Here is a 14,732-nt window from a genome sequence, read left to right on the forward strand (position 1 = left end):
GAAAAAACTGAAAAGACAAATCCACTGGGAACATTTATGTTCCACTGTTACCACAATGTATAATTCAGCAGCCTTTACTCATGTGAATAGTCCTGTTGGTTTGGGGAAGTAAAGGCTACAGGATCAGAGCAGAAACTTTAATTCTATAGTTCCTGTTTCATATATAATATACACATAATTGAAAAGCAAAGCTGTAATTCAATCATCCAACTAAATCAAACAGTGCTAGCCATTTATCTTATTTCTCAAATACTACCAACCCTCATGCATGCTTTATTAATTTCTTTTTAATATCTTTTGCATTCCTTCAAAATTGAATTACTAAATAGAAAATAGTTTTAATTTTTTTTCAGAAGAGAAAAACATCTGTGCTTGCAAGGTCACTTTATACGTTTTCTTTCCAAAATGCCTTGTTCAAAAATAAGTTAGATCAGTTTTTCTCCCAAAAATGACTTTATAAACAGAGCATCATTACTGTAAAGTATAGAAGAGAATTTAGCAAAATATCCTCTTCTGTTTTGATTAACAATGAAACTGATTAGACGAGAGGAAAGAATTAACTTTCAGTAAGAAAATTACAAGTCTGAAGTGTATATAGTAGCTGGGGAAAATGTCTGATAATTTGTCCAAAAATATTCCCTTTTAGGGATAGATCATCGGTGTCCCTGGAGGCATCACAATCCCCCTCTTGGTCTCCCATCGCCCCAGTCAGGAGTAAACTATGCAATATATACTCCCCAGAGTGTTGGTTTGCTTTCCCATCATTGCCTTCCCCTCACCTGTCACTGCTGATGCCATTCTCTTAACTAAGCAGGACCACATACCCTGGTACTTGTTTATATTACCATGTATGTTTTGACTTCAAAAATAACACCAGGTATATCAACTATATTCAACAGTCAGTGGTTGATTTCCAATTGGGATTGGTATATGGATGCCTGTGATAATTAGGATTGGCATTTTGTACTGTAGCCTAGATAGCTGCATAGCACATAAACTGCAGAGAGTCTCCTATATTAAGTTTAAATATTATTTTTCTTACCTCCTCCACTTCAGGTGTAAATTCTTTTCTTTTGGGAGGATGCCCTGCTCCAGGTCGAAATGCTCCCATTGGGATGTTGATATTAGCCTGTCAGAAGGAAACCATGATGGATTCACCACACCAAAAAAAAGCCTAAATGCAATGAAATTACAGACAGAGATGCAATTGCAAAAATGGATCACCAGCATGAATTTCTCTGTTTGTTTTTTATTTGTAGCCACTACAGTGTTTTTACAGAGTTGGTGCTGGAGTGATGGCTCTCAAACCCTTTCATACTATGGGCTGCTTATGAAGATAAAGATCCTCTTCCTGGCCCTCTTCACCCAGCTTCCAGCTCCTGATCCCACTCCTTGCCTGTGTCAACTATAGTGATTAGTTACATAAAAGCTTACTATTAAGATGGTACTAGAAAGACAAAATGGAAATAATCACATTTTCCTGTAATGAGAATGGCAGCTTGGCCGTTCCCCACACCCACCATCCTTTTGAAGCCATGCTACTTATTTCCTCCCCCGTGCATACAGTATTAATACATTTATCAGTAGTTTGCTCCCTGTATTGCCTGCAGCCCCGCTGCTTTAAGTTCCCTGGGTTACTTTTCAGTTTGGTTTTGTTCACTTGTACATTTGCTACCCCCTCCAATTTTGGTGTTACCCACAAATTTTATTGAGGCTGGATTTACACCAACAGAATGCTATTAGATGGAGTAGATTCAAACAGTGCTTAAAGGTGACTGGTTTTTCAGTTTTTTAATTAACTTGGTCAAAAAGCCACTGGATTTTCATGGACAGGATATCACAGCTCAGCCGAGCTGTGGAGTGCATCTGGTATGCGGACTTGGAGGTGGCATCTCTGCTGTTTGCAGATGGTGTTGTCCTTGCTTCTTCAGACTGCGATTTCCAATGTGCACTTGAACGTTTTGCTGCGGAGTGTGAAGCGGTTGGGTACCTCCAAATCAGAGGTCATGGTCCTCTCCAGGGAGAGCACCTGCCCTTAGTGGATGAGTTCAAGTATGTAGGGGTCTTGTTCATGTGTGACGGCAAGTGGGAGATTGACTGGCAGATTGGTGCGGTGGCAGCAATGATGCGGGTGCTGCACTGATCCATGGGGGTGAAGCGGGAGCTGAGTTCTCAGATGAAGCTCTTGATTTACAGGTCGCTCTACGTCCCCATCCTCACCTGTGGTCATGATCTTTGGGTGATGACCAAAAGGACGCGATCGCAGGTACAAGTGGTGGAAATGAGGTTTCTTCGCAGGGTGGCTGGGCTTACTTTCTGAGACTGGGTGAGGAGCTCAGCTATTTGGGAGGGCCGTGGAGTACAGCCGCTGCTTCTCCAGATCAAGAGGAGCCAGTTGAGGTGGTTCAGGCACCTGACAAGGATGCCCCGGGAGGCTTCTGTTGGAACTCTACTGGGCCTGTCCCACTGGGCGGAGGCCCCAAGCCCGACCCAGGACACACTGGAGAGATTCTATCTCCCGGCTGGCCTGTGAATGCTGAGGAATCCCCCAGGAGGAGCTGGAATCTGTTGAGGAGGAAAAGGAGGTCTGATCCTCCCTACTCTCCATGCTGCTGCCATGACCCTCACTAGGAAAAGCGGCATAAAGGACAAAGAAGAAGAAGAAAAGCTGCTGGACATCCTAAGAATCCTGGATTGAGCCACAGCTAGTAGGAAGAAGATCTGCTTGATAGCTGATGGATTTGTCACCTTGTGCCAGAAGCAGATCTACAGACTTCATGAAAGTTTTAGAGCAATGAAAGCATAATAGTATTTGTAGTAAAATGCATACTGTAATGTGGATCCAGTTTAATTAGCACATGAAGTAATTAGATCCGGTACCCCAAGCACCTTTCTGGGTTCAAATAGGTTGGAATGCTCAGGGAAGTTCACTAGTATGTTCAATTCTACTGTAAATAAAATCAATGGCAAAACCCCCTACATTGGTTGCAATGAGAGCAAGTTCTATGTCTATCTGAGGTACTTATAAAGTATGACTACACTGCAATTAAAAACCTCCGGCTGGTCCATGCCAGCTGACTCAGGCTCGCAGGGCTCTGGCTGTTTAGTTGCTCTGTAGACATTCGTGCTCGGACTGAAGCCTGGGCTCTATGACTCTGCAAGGTGGGAGGATCCCAGAGCTCAGGCTGCAACCCCAGCCTAAATGCTACACTGCAATTAAACTGAGCTCTGTGAGCCCAAGTCAGCTGGCACAAATCAGTTATGGATATCTAATTGCCTTGTAGACATACCCATATAGCCCCCAGGACCATCTCAGCATCTTACAATCTTTAATGTATTTAACTTCATAGTACCCCTGTGAGGAAGGCAAGAGTTCTTTGCCTCAGTTCCCCATCCATAAAATGGGCAAAGAGAAACTAAGCGACTTTCCCGAGGCCACACAGGAAGCCTGTGGCACAACAGGTCACAAATTCAATGCTTACTTTCCAACACTGGATCACCATTCCTCTCATTTGGAAATTATGTTGCTATAATTACCTTAAGCAGTTAGGCTTCCAGTTGGTCAGTTACACTTAATAGCGTTTGAATTGTCATTCATGCGTCCAATTCACCCTGCTGGTAAAGGGAATGGCAAATTTTACGTCTTTGCCTTAGACCTGTGCCTTTGCACCCCAGGAGGGATTCATCCAACTGGAAGGGTGGGCAGAGTTTCTATTGCTTCCTCCTCTTGTGGGCTTTGCTAGTCAGGACAGCTTAATATTTCATCAGCCATTCCAAAGGGTCTTCACTAGTGGAGGAAGCAAAATCAGCACAAACCCCTGACCACCTCAACCATGACCTTTCAATGGTCAGTGCTTCTCCCTGTTGGAATCAAAGGAGGTACTCTAGAGTTATGCCTGTGCAATTGAGTTCAGAGTCTGATCTGTTATCTATTCAAGAGTTCAGACAGAAAGTTGCAGGCTAGTTTAAATGTGTCTTTAAAACAAAGATTTTTGAAAAGAGAATGAATGATAGATAAATATGGTTGCAGCCCTAAAGAAGAGCTCTGTGTTGCTTGAAAGCTTGTCTCTCTCACCAACAGAAGTTGGTCCAGTAAAAGACATTACCTCACCCACCTTGTCTCTCTAATAGATAATATTACTCTCTGACTATAAATGGACAGATAAAATGTATGATGTGTCAGCTTGATGGCCTATTATACAGTGATCTGGACTACTAGAGCTGGACTTATTTTTACAGTCACTTGATTCTCTGGTTGGGAGTATTGCAGAGACAGAATATACAGACCAGAGAGTCTGAGTGCCTTCTACTGCCCTGCAACAACACAGAAAGCCAGTTTAGGAGTGTTATTAGTGAGACCTGAATGGAGTCATGGTCACCCCGATTCATCCAGAAGGACAGATGAACAAACTGTAGGGCCACTTGAAGGTAATTGTGTTAAAATAAATTGAGAAAATATGAAAGTTTTCAGAACTCTGAACAGAACAGAGGACCTCCACTAAAACCCTAAACCAGAAAAGCACTTAACTGAGAGGAAAATCAAAAGTAGTAAATGTTGACAGAATGTATTATCAGCTAATACTATAGACAGCATTTCACACACAGATTACTGACAGGTTCTTCAGCTACAATCTTTCATGTCAGTGTATGGATATGGATCCTTACATTTCCATTTCTGTAGCACAATATACATTGTCATTTCCCAAGATGTAGGATCTATTGTATCAGTATGTAATAGCAAAAGCTCATAATCCATGAATCACTACAAGGTACAGTGTATAGAAGTCACTGACACCTTGTATCATGGATCTGAGATAGCTGCAAGAATAATAGGCATCAGTTGCGGTGTAGGTTTTCTTACTACAGCAGCTTCCAACAGCTTTCCCTAGAAATGTTGTAAAAAACTCAGTCTGTGCAGTGGTTGCTTTTCTAACATTTGTAATTCAAGATTATTTCATAATTTTGACTTTCTTAAAGTATTACATTTAGTGCTTTTGGGGCACAAGCTTTTCTTTTAAAAAAAATACTAACAGTTATTTGGACATTTAAAGTTTCAATTTAGAAATTGGAAAAAAATCTTAGATGTGACCAAAAGTGCCCACCCCTACTCTTTCAGTAAAGAAACAAGCAAATCAATTTAATTCAAAATGTGTTTAAAAAAAGAAAACTTGTTTACATATATTAAGATGAGTAGCTGATTAAAACTTAGATCCAAGTTACAAATCCCCTAAACTGTGAATTAATAATGCAAATGATTTTGAAATCTAATATATAAAGGTGAAATCCTGACCCCCCGACTGAAGTCAATGGCAAAATGTCCATTGATTTCAAAGCCAAGACTTCTCTCAAACAGTTATGCCTTTTTTGTATAAAAAAGTCAGCTCTGTTCAGTTAAATCACACTTTATAATAATAATACCTCCCATACCCACATATAGGCCTTACAGCTTCAAAATGCTGCACAAACATTAGTTAATTAATCTTCATAATATCTCAATGAGTTAGGAAAGTATTATCATGGGAAAACTGAGGGCAGATCAGCCAGGATAAATTCCATTTGGGGTTCTTATGCTATTTCAAGCTTTTATGAACCCTTAAACTGTTTTTCCTATCAACATGCTGGGAAAATCTATTGCAAACATATATATAACAAAATTTGTAATAATATTGTACAAGTTAGTATTTGAGGAGGCACCCTGGTCTTTTGGCGGAGATCAACTGATTTAACTAACTAGTGTACTTTTTTTTATGTTATATGCTTAACCACTAACCCTTGTCTGTATTTTCTACCACAGGCAATTGTCAGCTCATACAATTTTTCTTTAATTCTTTCTTCATTTGCAAAATAAAATCATTTTTGATGAACATGAATTGACATGGCTGGGGTATTTATAATGTGTATTCAACAATGTATGTGTTCTATAATTTTAAATATTCTTTATTAAAAGTTTTTATCAGTTTAAAATCTAACATGAGCTTAGTCTGGGAATGATATCCTGCACTTGCTGGCACAGCCAGCCTTTGGGGCCTAGAAAGCACATAGTAACCAGACTCTGTGAATTGACATCCTAGAAGTTTCTAGGATCATCTTTGGTTTCATTAAAAAAAAAAAAACCCAAACAAACAAAAAAGTATAGATCTTACTGTTTTAGGACCAATTCCTACTCACACTGAAATCAACAGACTTCAGTGGGAGAAGAATTAAAGGGTTAGTTTCACCATACTTTGTGCACCTACTTCCGAGAGGTGTTGTGACTGTTCTGTAGTTAATGTTTGTAAAAGACTCTAAGAAATACAATTAACTAAATGAGCATACACCCCTACTTGGCACAGTCTTGTTGTTGATTACTCTACTTTATTTTGGTTTTCCCATAAAACATCTTTCTGAATAACAATGTCGTTAAATTGAATACTGGATCTATGTATTTTGTTGTTCAAAAGAATGAAAAGATGAAAACATGGAAACATTAAAAGCTGTGCCATCTATCTACGCCTATACTTCTACCACAATGTATTAATTCTAAAGGAACCCCTAGGGTTTTCAGAGATGGGATTTGCTTATAATAGTGATTAGCTGTATATATGGAAATTCTGTGGATTATCCTGTTGTGTTTTGAAGACCCATCAACAAACAGTATTTATCATGCGAAGGGCTATTGTTTTTAAATCAAATCTGTGAATCTTTTTTTCTGTTCAGATCACCAGCAATTCCTCAGGTCAATATTTTTATGTGCTTTCATGTCTACCAAAACTAAACTTTTATTCTTTTTAAAATAATCACTAGCTAACACTTAAGTGTTGTTCATTACAAACAAGATGCAGATTGTGAAGCAATTGATGTAAAAATTCATTATTTTCTGATATTAGAAATGTAAGTACTGTCTCTTACCTGAATGGATCTGACATTTGAAACTGGCTGTTTTGACATTCTTAAAGGGAGAGCCTTAATTCCTGCAAGCAAAATGAGAAACTGTTACAGGCTCTGACATTCAGATAGCAGAGCTTGATAAGCTAGAACTTAACCCATGCTGCTTCTTGACAAGCATCCATTTCATCAACCCTTCTACTCTTTCAGTCTCAGTTTCAGAGTTGCTTAGATACTCCCTTCTAATACCTGAGGGAGCGAGAACACCTGAGATTTCCTGGTTAATCTTTCATAGCCAGAAATGGTGACACTGCTTTCACATGAAAAAAATAATAGTGAGGGGAATCGGAAATTCTTAAGACGTTAAGGACTTCCTAGAATGAGCAAGTAGCAAAAGGAAGATGTTTGGGGCAAACAACCTACTGTTACTGTTGCCTCATAATAGAAATAGAGGTTACAAAAGCCTAAATCTGACCTTTGCAAATAAAAATGTAATCCTGGAGAATACACTTTTAACAAATAAAAATGTATCCATCGCCTGTCTCCTAAAGCTTAAAAAAACTCTCAAATCTATTTGTGTATAGACTGGGGAAGAATGGGAGGGAGAATAGACACTGTTAAATTATAAAGTCCTTTGGAAATCTTCAGGCCACAGAGAACCTTCCCTTCAAAGATTTATATTAAGTAGATTTTTAGTAAGTTTTTGATCAATAGCATAAGAAGGAATTAATAATGGAGACCATTTCAGATAAACGTGGAAATACTGATACTGACTTAATATACAAATTCACACCAGGCCACTTACTCAGTTCTACTGACTCTGAAGTCAAGGAGGTCAATAAAGACTGACTGGAAAGCAAGAATCAAATTCTACCATCAATTTCACTCAAGCAACCTCAATGGGTTGAATTTTGCCCTTGCTTTTTACTGTCTTTTATGAGGGCTATGTTTTCAGTTTGGGTAGGCCTGTGTAAGGATTTTGAACCAAAAAACCCATCATACAAATTATAAATTGTACAGTTCCAGGTGCTTTTTTTCACTGTGATAACCTAAAGCCAGACATAGTTTACATAACTTCAAAGTGCATTGTGTTGTCTGTTAGACTGACTTTGGTGGCAAAATCCTGTCACTTAAGTCAATGGCAAAACTCCCAGGATTTTACCCCTTGCATTCATTTATTTTTTTTAAGTTGCTACTATGCCTGGAAAGTAATTATTTTCTCAGATGACTGATAGAAAGTGGACCTATGTTGATACAGTGTTGGTATTCAGTGATTGCATTTCAAGAATTATAAAAACCCACAAACTATTAGAAAGATATGATCTATTATGTCTTATAATAGAGGAATACGTAATTCTTTTATGCTATGATCTCCCCCCCCCCTTTCTGATCACAGTTAAAAATGAAAAAAAAAAGGCAAAGGAAATTATCACACATACAAATTTAAAAAAATACTATGGGAGTGCTTCAAAACCACAGCAGCAATGAAATTATAGTTAAGGCTTCTAGCATATGGCAACACACTCCCCCACCTCACATGAAACAGCTGATATACTTCCACCAGCCTTTGGCCATACTTAAACATGGATGGGTGAGGAATTAGATTAAATCTTTACTTAGAATGTCTTTCTTTAAACCAAGCCATCTTAGTTTTTGTAATATGTTGTGAGTTCCTAAAAAGCTTGTGTTGAAATTGATTGCAATCAGACACTGGTTCCTAAAGAGAGATGTATGATACAATTGTGTAGGATTGCTTTTGGAGGAGGTGATTTTTTCTTTCCAGTTCATGCTGGCCTCATTACTGCCAGAGAAATCAGGACAACAGCACATTGATGAGTAAAAATAGACAACCTTCTCTGGCTGCATTCCCTCCATTCCTTCCCTCCTCCCAATTCACCTCTAGCACAACTACTGACTGTCAAATGTATAGAAATAAAGCTTAAGTTACTGCAATATCTCTCTCTCACGCCACACAAAGATGGACGTGGATTAATAAATATATATTTTTATACATGCTTTTATTTTGCCATGTATATCTGAGAGATATTCAACAAAATGCTGTCACCCACATTTTGTTATTTCTGGCATTTTGAGCAGATTTGCAAACTTGAACAAATCACAGCTCACATTCAGTATCAGCTAAGAATTTCAAACCCCCTTTGCCAGGCAAATTGTCTGATACACACAAAGCCTTGTTCTCAAGCCTCTTTGGCTTCCCCACACCTTACCTTTTACCTTTTATGGCCTGAATGCAAAGGCAAACTTTGAAAGCAATGACACTCTTATTTCGGTTTGGAGCTATTTAATGCCTGACTTCCAATGCAAACTCTTTAACTTTGTAGTGAAATCACTCATATACAGGAATAATTGATAGGAAGGAATCAGTCAGTATTCTGGAATGAGTTTAAAAAACAAAGTTATCTTCTCTCCTTCAGCTAAAAATAATTCCTGAGAGGGGTGCAGAAAGATGTGCAGCTGTCTGGACTGACTGATTTCTTAGTCAATTTGCTTTAAATGTGACTGAGATACACAAGGCACTATCATAATTTCCATATTTCTTAATCCTACTGTACATAAGCAGCAGGACAAAACAAAACAAAACAAAACAAAAACAAAAACAAAAACCCAAACCCAAACACTGAATGCGGTCCTCTTACCTCCTGCTGTACTCATGAAATCAAACACCATGGGTGTTTTGGCCAGAAAGCTGCAGTGTATTTTCTTATAAAAGACTTTCACAGGAACTACACACCACTGTGAAACCTAACTGGTACTGAGGAGAAGGAGAAACCCGCACTTTGCTTCTTCCACTTTGCCAGGCACAAACTTACTACATTCTACAGGCAAATACAGTAATAACTTAAGTTTTCGATAACACGGTTGTCTCTGCCTCCACTATTGTATATTCACAGGAGCTATGATTACAGTGAAGAAAACTTACCTCTCACCCATCCCCCCCAACATTTTTTTTTACCAACTGTAACAAATTTTTTGAAAAAATTAAGCATATTTCTGGTACAGTATTCATGCTGCTACATAGTTTTGCTTGTGATGTCACTAAGTATTAAAGCAGCTTTCTGTTTAAATCTTTTAAGATCCCCATAGATTATAAAGCAGTAGCAATAACAATCTGCACTAAACACATTAATATGCTCCACAAGATGTTCAAATAAACAGAGACCTCTAACCACTTCGGACACTTCACAGAATCTTTCAAGTTTGCAAATGACACCTTCAGCTTAGTTTACTTATTTATTTATATAAGAAAAGTTCCAAACCGTCAAGTGAGTATAGACACTTCTTTTCGATGCTGAAAGAGACACGTTCTTCAGTCAGCTGAGATCTTGACTGTGAGTCTTTAAATGTGTCTGAAATAGCGAGAGTGCTTTGTGCCTGTATGGTTCTGAGGGCTGCTCAGGGCTGGAGTGGAACTCAGTTTAGAAGCTAAGTGTAAAAGCAAATTCCTGTCATAGCTTGCAGTTGTTCTTCCTAAATATAGAGTTTGATACACTCTGTATCTTCATTCCCTCTGAGACACTTGAATTCTTAAAAACAGGGTTCAAGTGTCAAGCAATAGCTGTTAATGAAACACACCTTTGAGTCATTTTTTGTGGTCACACTCATTGTAGTTTTTGGGTGTTCACAGAAGCAAAGCACACAATGGTAGAAGGCAGTGCATATCTTTAAACTTTCCCTATTCTGTTTCAGGCACCACTTGCCAAACCAAGGATTGCTCACAAACACATACATTTTCAGCCATGTTTTTAAAAGGTGCTCACTAATTTTTTTGCCTCAATTTTTGGGCACCCAATTTGACACATCGTGGGCCTGAAATCATTGGAAGCTGCAATGGTCCAGAGGAACTCTGAAAATCAGGCACCAGGTGAGCCCCACGAAACCTGAGGCACACAAAATGAATGAATTCTTCTGAAAATGTTGGCTTTAACAAATATTTGTTAAATGTTAGGGATCTGGGTTAAGAAATGCTTAGAAAGTACAAATGGGAGAAGTCATTGCGATTAATGCAATAAGTCCACCTCATTGTACTATATCATGGCAGAGTACAGACATGAGCAGTCATCCCTAATACATCTCCCGGTCATGCATATTAGACATCTCTTGATCCTCTTTAGTGAGAGCTTAAAACCCGATCTGTCTATACCCTCGCAGTTGTGCTTTGCACCAAACTGCAGATTTTCCCATCAGTCCAGGTCACACATGAATCACAAGAAATGGATCACATTTGTGTGACATCATCCCCATGTTCACACTCACACGACTGCAGCTTCCAGTTCGTTGTGACATCGTGGGAACTGACATTCTTCCACTCCCATTATTCCTCCTGCAGCTGCTCCCACCATGTCTGATCAAGGACACCAACAATATAAGACAGCAGAAACCAAAGAGAGCTGCTGCTGCAGCACTGTCATCATCTGCAGTATGGTGTCAAGTCATGCTGCTGCACTCCCTTATGAGTAATGGATGCATTTGCTGGCATGATACGCTGTGATGAGGTGGCTTGCCCACCTACATATCTCAGGGAACTCTCCAACCAGCCACCCACCTAACCCATCATAGCTGCCAAGTTTTGTGCAGCTCTGTGTTCTGAACCTACCACTGCTTGGAACAGGGTGTATTGACCATAAGCTGAAATTTGTGGTCATATCCAATTGATCTGCAAACATATACATTAATTCATTACACAATTTACAGAAGATGTCACACAAGAAGCTGCACAAGACTTAGCAGCTATGGGCCCAATTAATTGCAGCCATAAGCCTACGTGGCAGCCGTAGTGCTAATGCGTGGTATTGTACAATCCAATATGAAAAACAAAGTCAAAGCATTTTTTACCTTAACTATACTGAAATATTAACTGTTTTATTAAAAAGAAAAGGAGTACTTGTGGCACCTTAGCGACTAACAAATTTCTTTAGTCTCTAAGGTGCCACAAGTACTCCTGTTCTCTTTGCGAATACAGACTAACACGGCTGCTACTCTGATAACTGTTTTATTGTGATTTCAGCTGGCTTTTCCTTTTCATTTCATTTGGCGGCCTATACAGTATAGTTATGTTTGAAGTTCTTGCCATTTGGCTTTAGTTCATTTATACCCCAGTTCCATTGTGAGAATGAACTAAAATATTTTTGAGGCCAGGGGATTTTTACACTTAAAACATGCCAAACTTCACAGCTATGACTTCAGAGCCATGATTTAGAGTGCACTGATAATACATTTAAATTTTTGCTAGCAGTGGAATTTTTGCAATTTATTATGCACTCATAGCTCATGCTTGCTAGGGGATTGATCCTGCCTTAAGGTGCAGCTTTATTCTGTGAAGTTACTCTTTGAAAACTGCATTGTGGGCAGTCCACATTTATTGTCTTAATGATTTCCATATCAAATGTATTCAGTTTACAGGTAAAAAGATGATTTCCTAACTGCCAGCCCTGTACATTTCATGTATTTCACTTGATACTACAACATGCATGCTACATATTTACCGTCCTAGGATATGAAAGTCAAACAGGTTCTTTCCCTAATTATGTCATCACCAGAAATAAAGGCCCTGCTGTCCACATGAGGCCTTTACTTGCACCTCTGCAATTCCATTGTCTTCAGATTATGCTTGGAATGACGTCGATTCAGACCTATTTCCTTCAATAGATTTGCACATTAATAAGCGATAATTTATTAAACAAACCTATTGATGCACAAAAAGGAAGAGAATCAAGTTAAATCTCTAGCTGTGTTAACTACATTGAGATAAAAGGAGTAAAAATCATTAAAAGCACAATTTGTCACTAAAGTCAGAAAATGTCACAGCAGACTTGTTGAGTAAGAAAATGCCAGTTTTACAATCACTTTGCAGAGTACAGCCACAGATGTATTTTACCCCATAACTTGTACATTTATCTGCCACATACATTCAGTTGCTGATTTAACAAGTTGACCACAGAATATAAGAGCAAGACCATGCTCCATCTTGCCCAGTATCAGGTCTCTGACAGTGGCCTGTCCCAGAGCTTCAGAGTAGTGTACAGAACAGGGCAATTATGGAATGATCCACCCCTGGTTTCTACTTCCAGCTTCTGGAAGTCAGAGATTTAGAGTCGCTCTGAGCATGGGGTTCTGTGCCTGACCATTCTGGCTAGTAGCCATTGATGGACCTACCCTCCATGAACTTATCCAGTTCTTTCTTAAATCCAGTTATACTTTTGGCTATCATACCATCTCGTGGCAATGAGTTCCACAGGTTGACTGTGCATTGTGTGAAAAAATTCTTTGTGTTGTTTGTATTAAACCTGCTCCTATTAATTTCATTGAGTGAGCCTTGGTTTTTGTATTGTGTGAAAGGATAAATAACATTATTCACTTCTTCCCACACAAAAAGCATGATTTTATAGACCTCTGTCCTATCCCACTCTTAGTCATATCTTTTCTAAGATGAACAGCCCTAATCTTTTTAGTTTCTTCTCATATGGAAGTCATGCCATATACTTGATCATCTTTGCTGTGCTTCTCTGAACCTTTTCTAGTTCTACTATACCCTTTTTTAAAGATGGAGCCACCAGATCTGCACAATATTCTAGGTATGGGTGTGTGACGTTGCACTCCATTATGCAGTGTTTCCCAAACTTGGGATGCCACTTGTGCAGGGAAAGCCCCTGGCAGGCCGGGCTGGTTTGTTTACCTGCCGCGTCCGCAGGTTCGGCCGATCGCGGCTCCCACTGGCCATGATTCACTGCTGCAGGCCAATGGGGGTTGCAGGAAGTAGCGACCGGTACATCCCTCGGCCCGCGCCGCTTCCCGCAGCCCCCATTGGCCTGGAGCAGTGAACCACGGCCAGTGGGAGCTGCGATCAGCCGAACCTGCGGATGCGTTCATCCCATTTGTTTGCATGTATTATTTCTTGTCTGGAGTTAGGAGAATAAGATATAAACTTGTATTACTGATGTAAAGATTAAGCGGAAGCCGTTAGCGTGTCTGGCTCAACAAGGCAGAGTTCTGGAGGCCCAAACTGGCAAGGAAAATGGGTTCAGAGGTATCTTCAGCACGTCAGATGACAGTCGTAAGAGGGTCTCTGTGACTGAACCCATCACAGGGTGCACTGTGGATTTATATAGTGCTATTATAAGATGTTCTGTCTTATTTTCTATTCCTTTCCTAATAGTCCCTAACATACTGTTAGCCTTTTTGACTACTGCTGTGCACTGAATGGAAGTTTCCAGAGAACTATCCATGGTGACTGCAAGATTGCCTTCTTGAGTGGCAACAGCTAATTTAGACAACGTCATATAACATATATTATACAGAATCACTATGTACTGTACTATGAGATGCTGAGAACACACCAGGAATAGTAGTTCACTTGTAATAGAAAAGACATATTTTTGTTCAAAACATACTATTAACACATTCTTAGAAGCTCATCTAATGAACGTATTCATATTCACATAATTTTAAAACAATCACTACTTTTTAACTTGGAAAATAGAAGTTGTAAAAAACTAATTGATTGTGTATATCTTACTTTTTGACTGAGATGTTACACCCTGTAATATCAGAGCTGTTTCTTTAGATGGTCACCTAGCAATTTATTTATTTAAAGACTTTGTACACTGGGATAGCCTCATGAGACCCAGATCTTGTTGTCCTGAGATTCCCAGGAGTAAAGCAGTCATACTATCTTACTGCAACATGCTTTAGTGCAACACAAACAGTATAACGTAGTCTAAAATACCAGACATAACAATGAGCAGTCACAGTTTCTATTCGTTGTACACAGACAAGGCTTCTTAAAATAAGAGAATCAAAAAATGTTCTTGGGTGTCCATCTCAAAGGACCAGGTACAGCGCTTTGGGGA

General features: G+C 39.2%; 1 protein-coding gene across 2 annotated transcripts in view; it reads right to left on the reverse strand.

Moving 5' to 3' along the window:
* The window catches only part of SMPX (small muscle protein X-linked), a 60,886-nt gene extending 50,585 nt beyond the window's left edge, over positions 1 to 10,301 (reverse strand). Inside the window, exons 1-3 of one of the 2 annotated variants that reach the window (XM_043504755.1) lie at positions 10,143 to 10,301; positions 6,889 to 6,950; positions 1,043 to 1,129 (exon numbers count right to left, since the gene is read on the reverse strand). In XM_043504755.1, the coding sequence (XP_043360690.1) occupies positions 1,043 to 1,129; positions 6,889 to 6,927 (126 nt within the window). In that variant the 5' untranslated portion in view covers positions 6,928 to 6,950; positions 10,143 to 10,301. The remainder of the gene's footprint in view (positions 1 to 1,042; positions 1,130 to 6,888; positions 6,951 to 10,142) is intronic. The other variant, XM_043504752.1, reaches the window with a different exon arrangement.
* Positions 10,302 to 14,732: the final 4,431 nt, after the last annotated feature.

Source organism: Dermochelys coriacea, chromosome 1 (genome assembly GCF_009764565.3).
Source record: "Dermochelys coriacea isolate rDerCor1 chromosome 1, rDerCor1.pri.v4, whole genome shotgun sequence".
Taxonomy (NCBI): Eukaryota; Metazoa; Chordata; order Testudines; family Dermochelyidae; genus Dermochelys; species Dermochelys coriacea.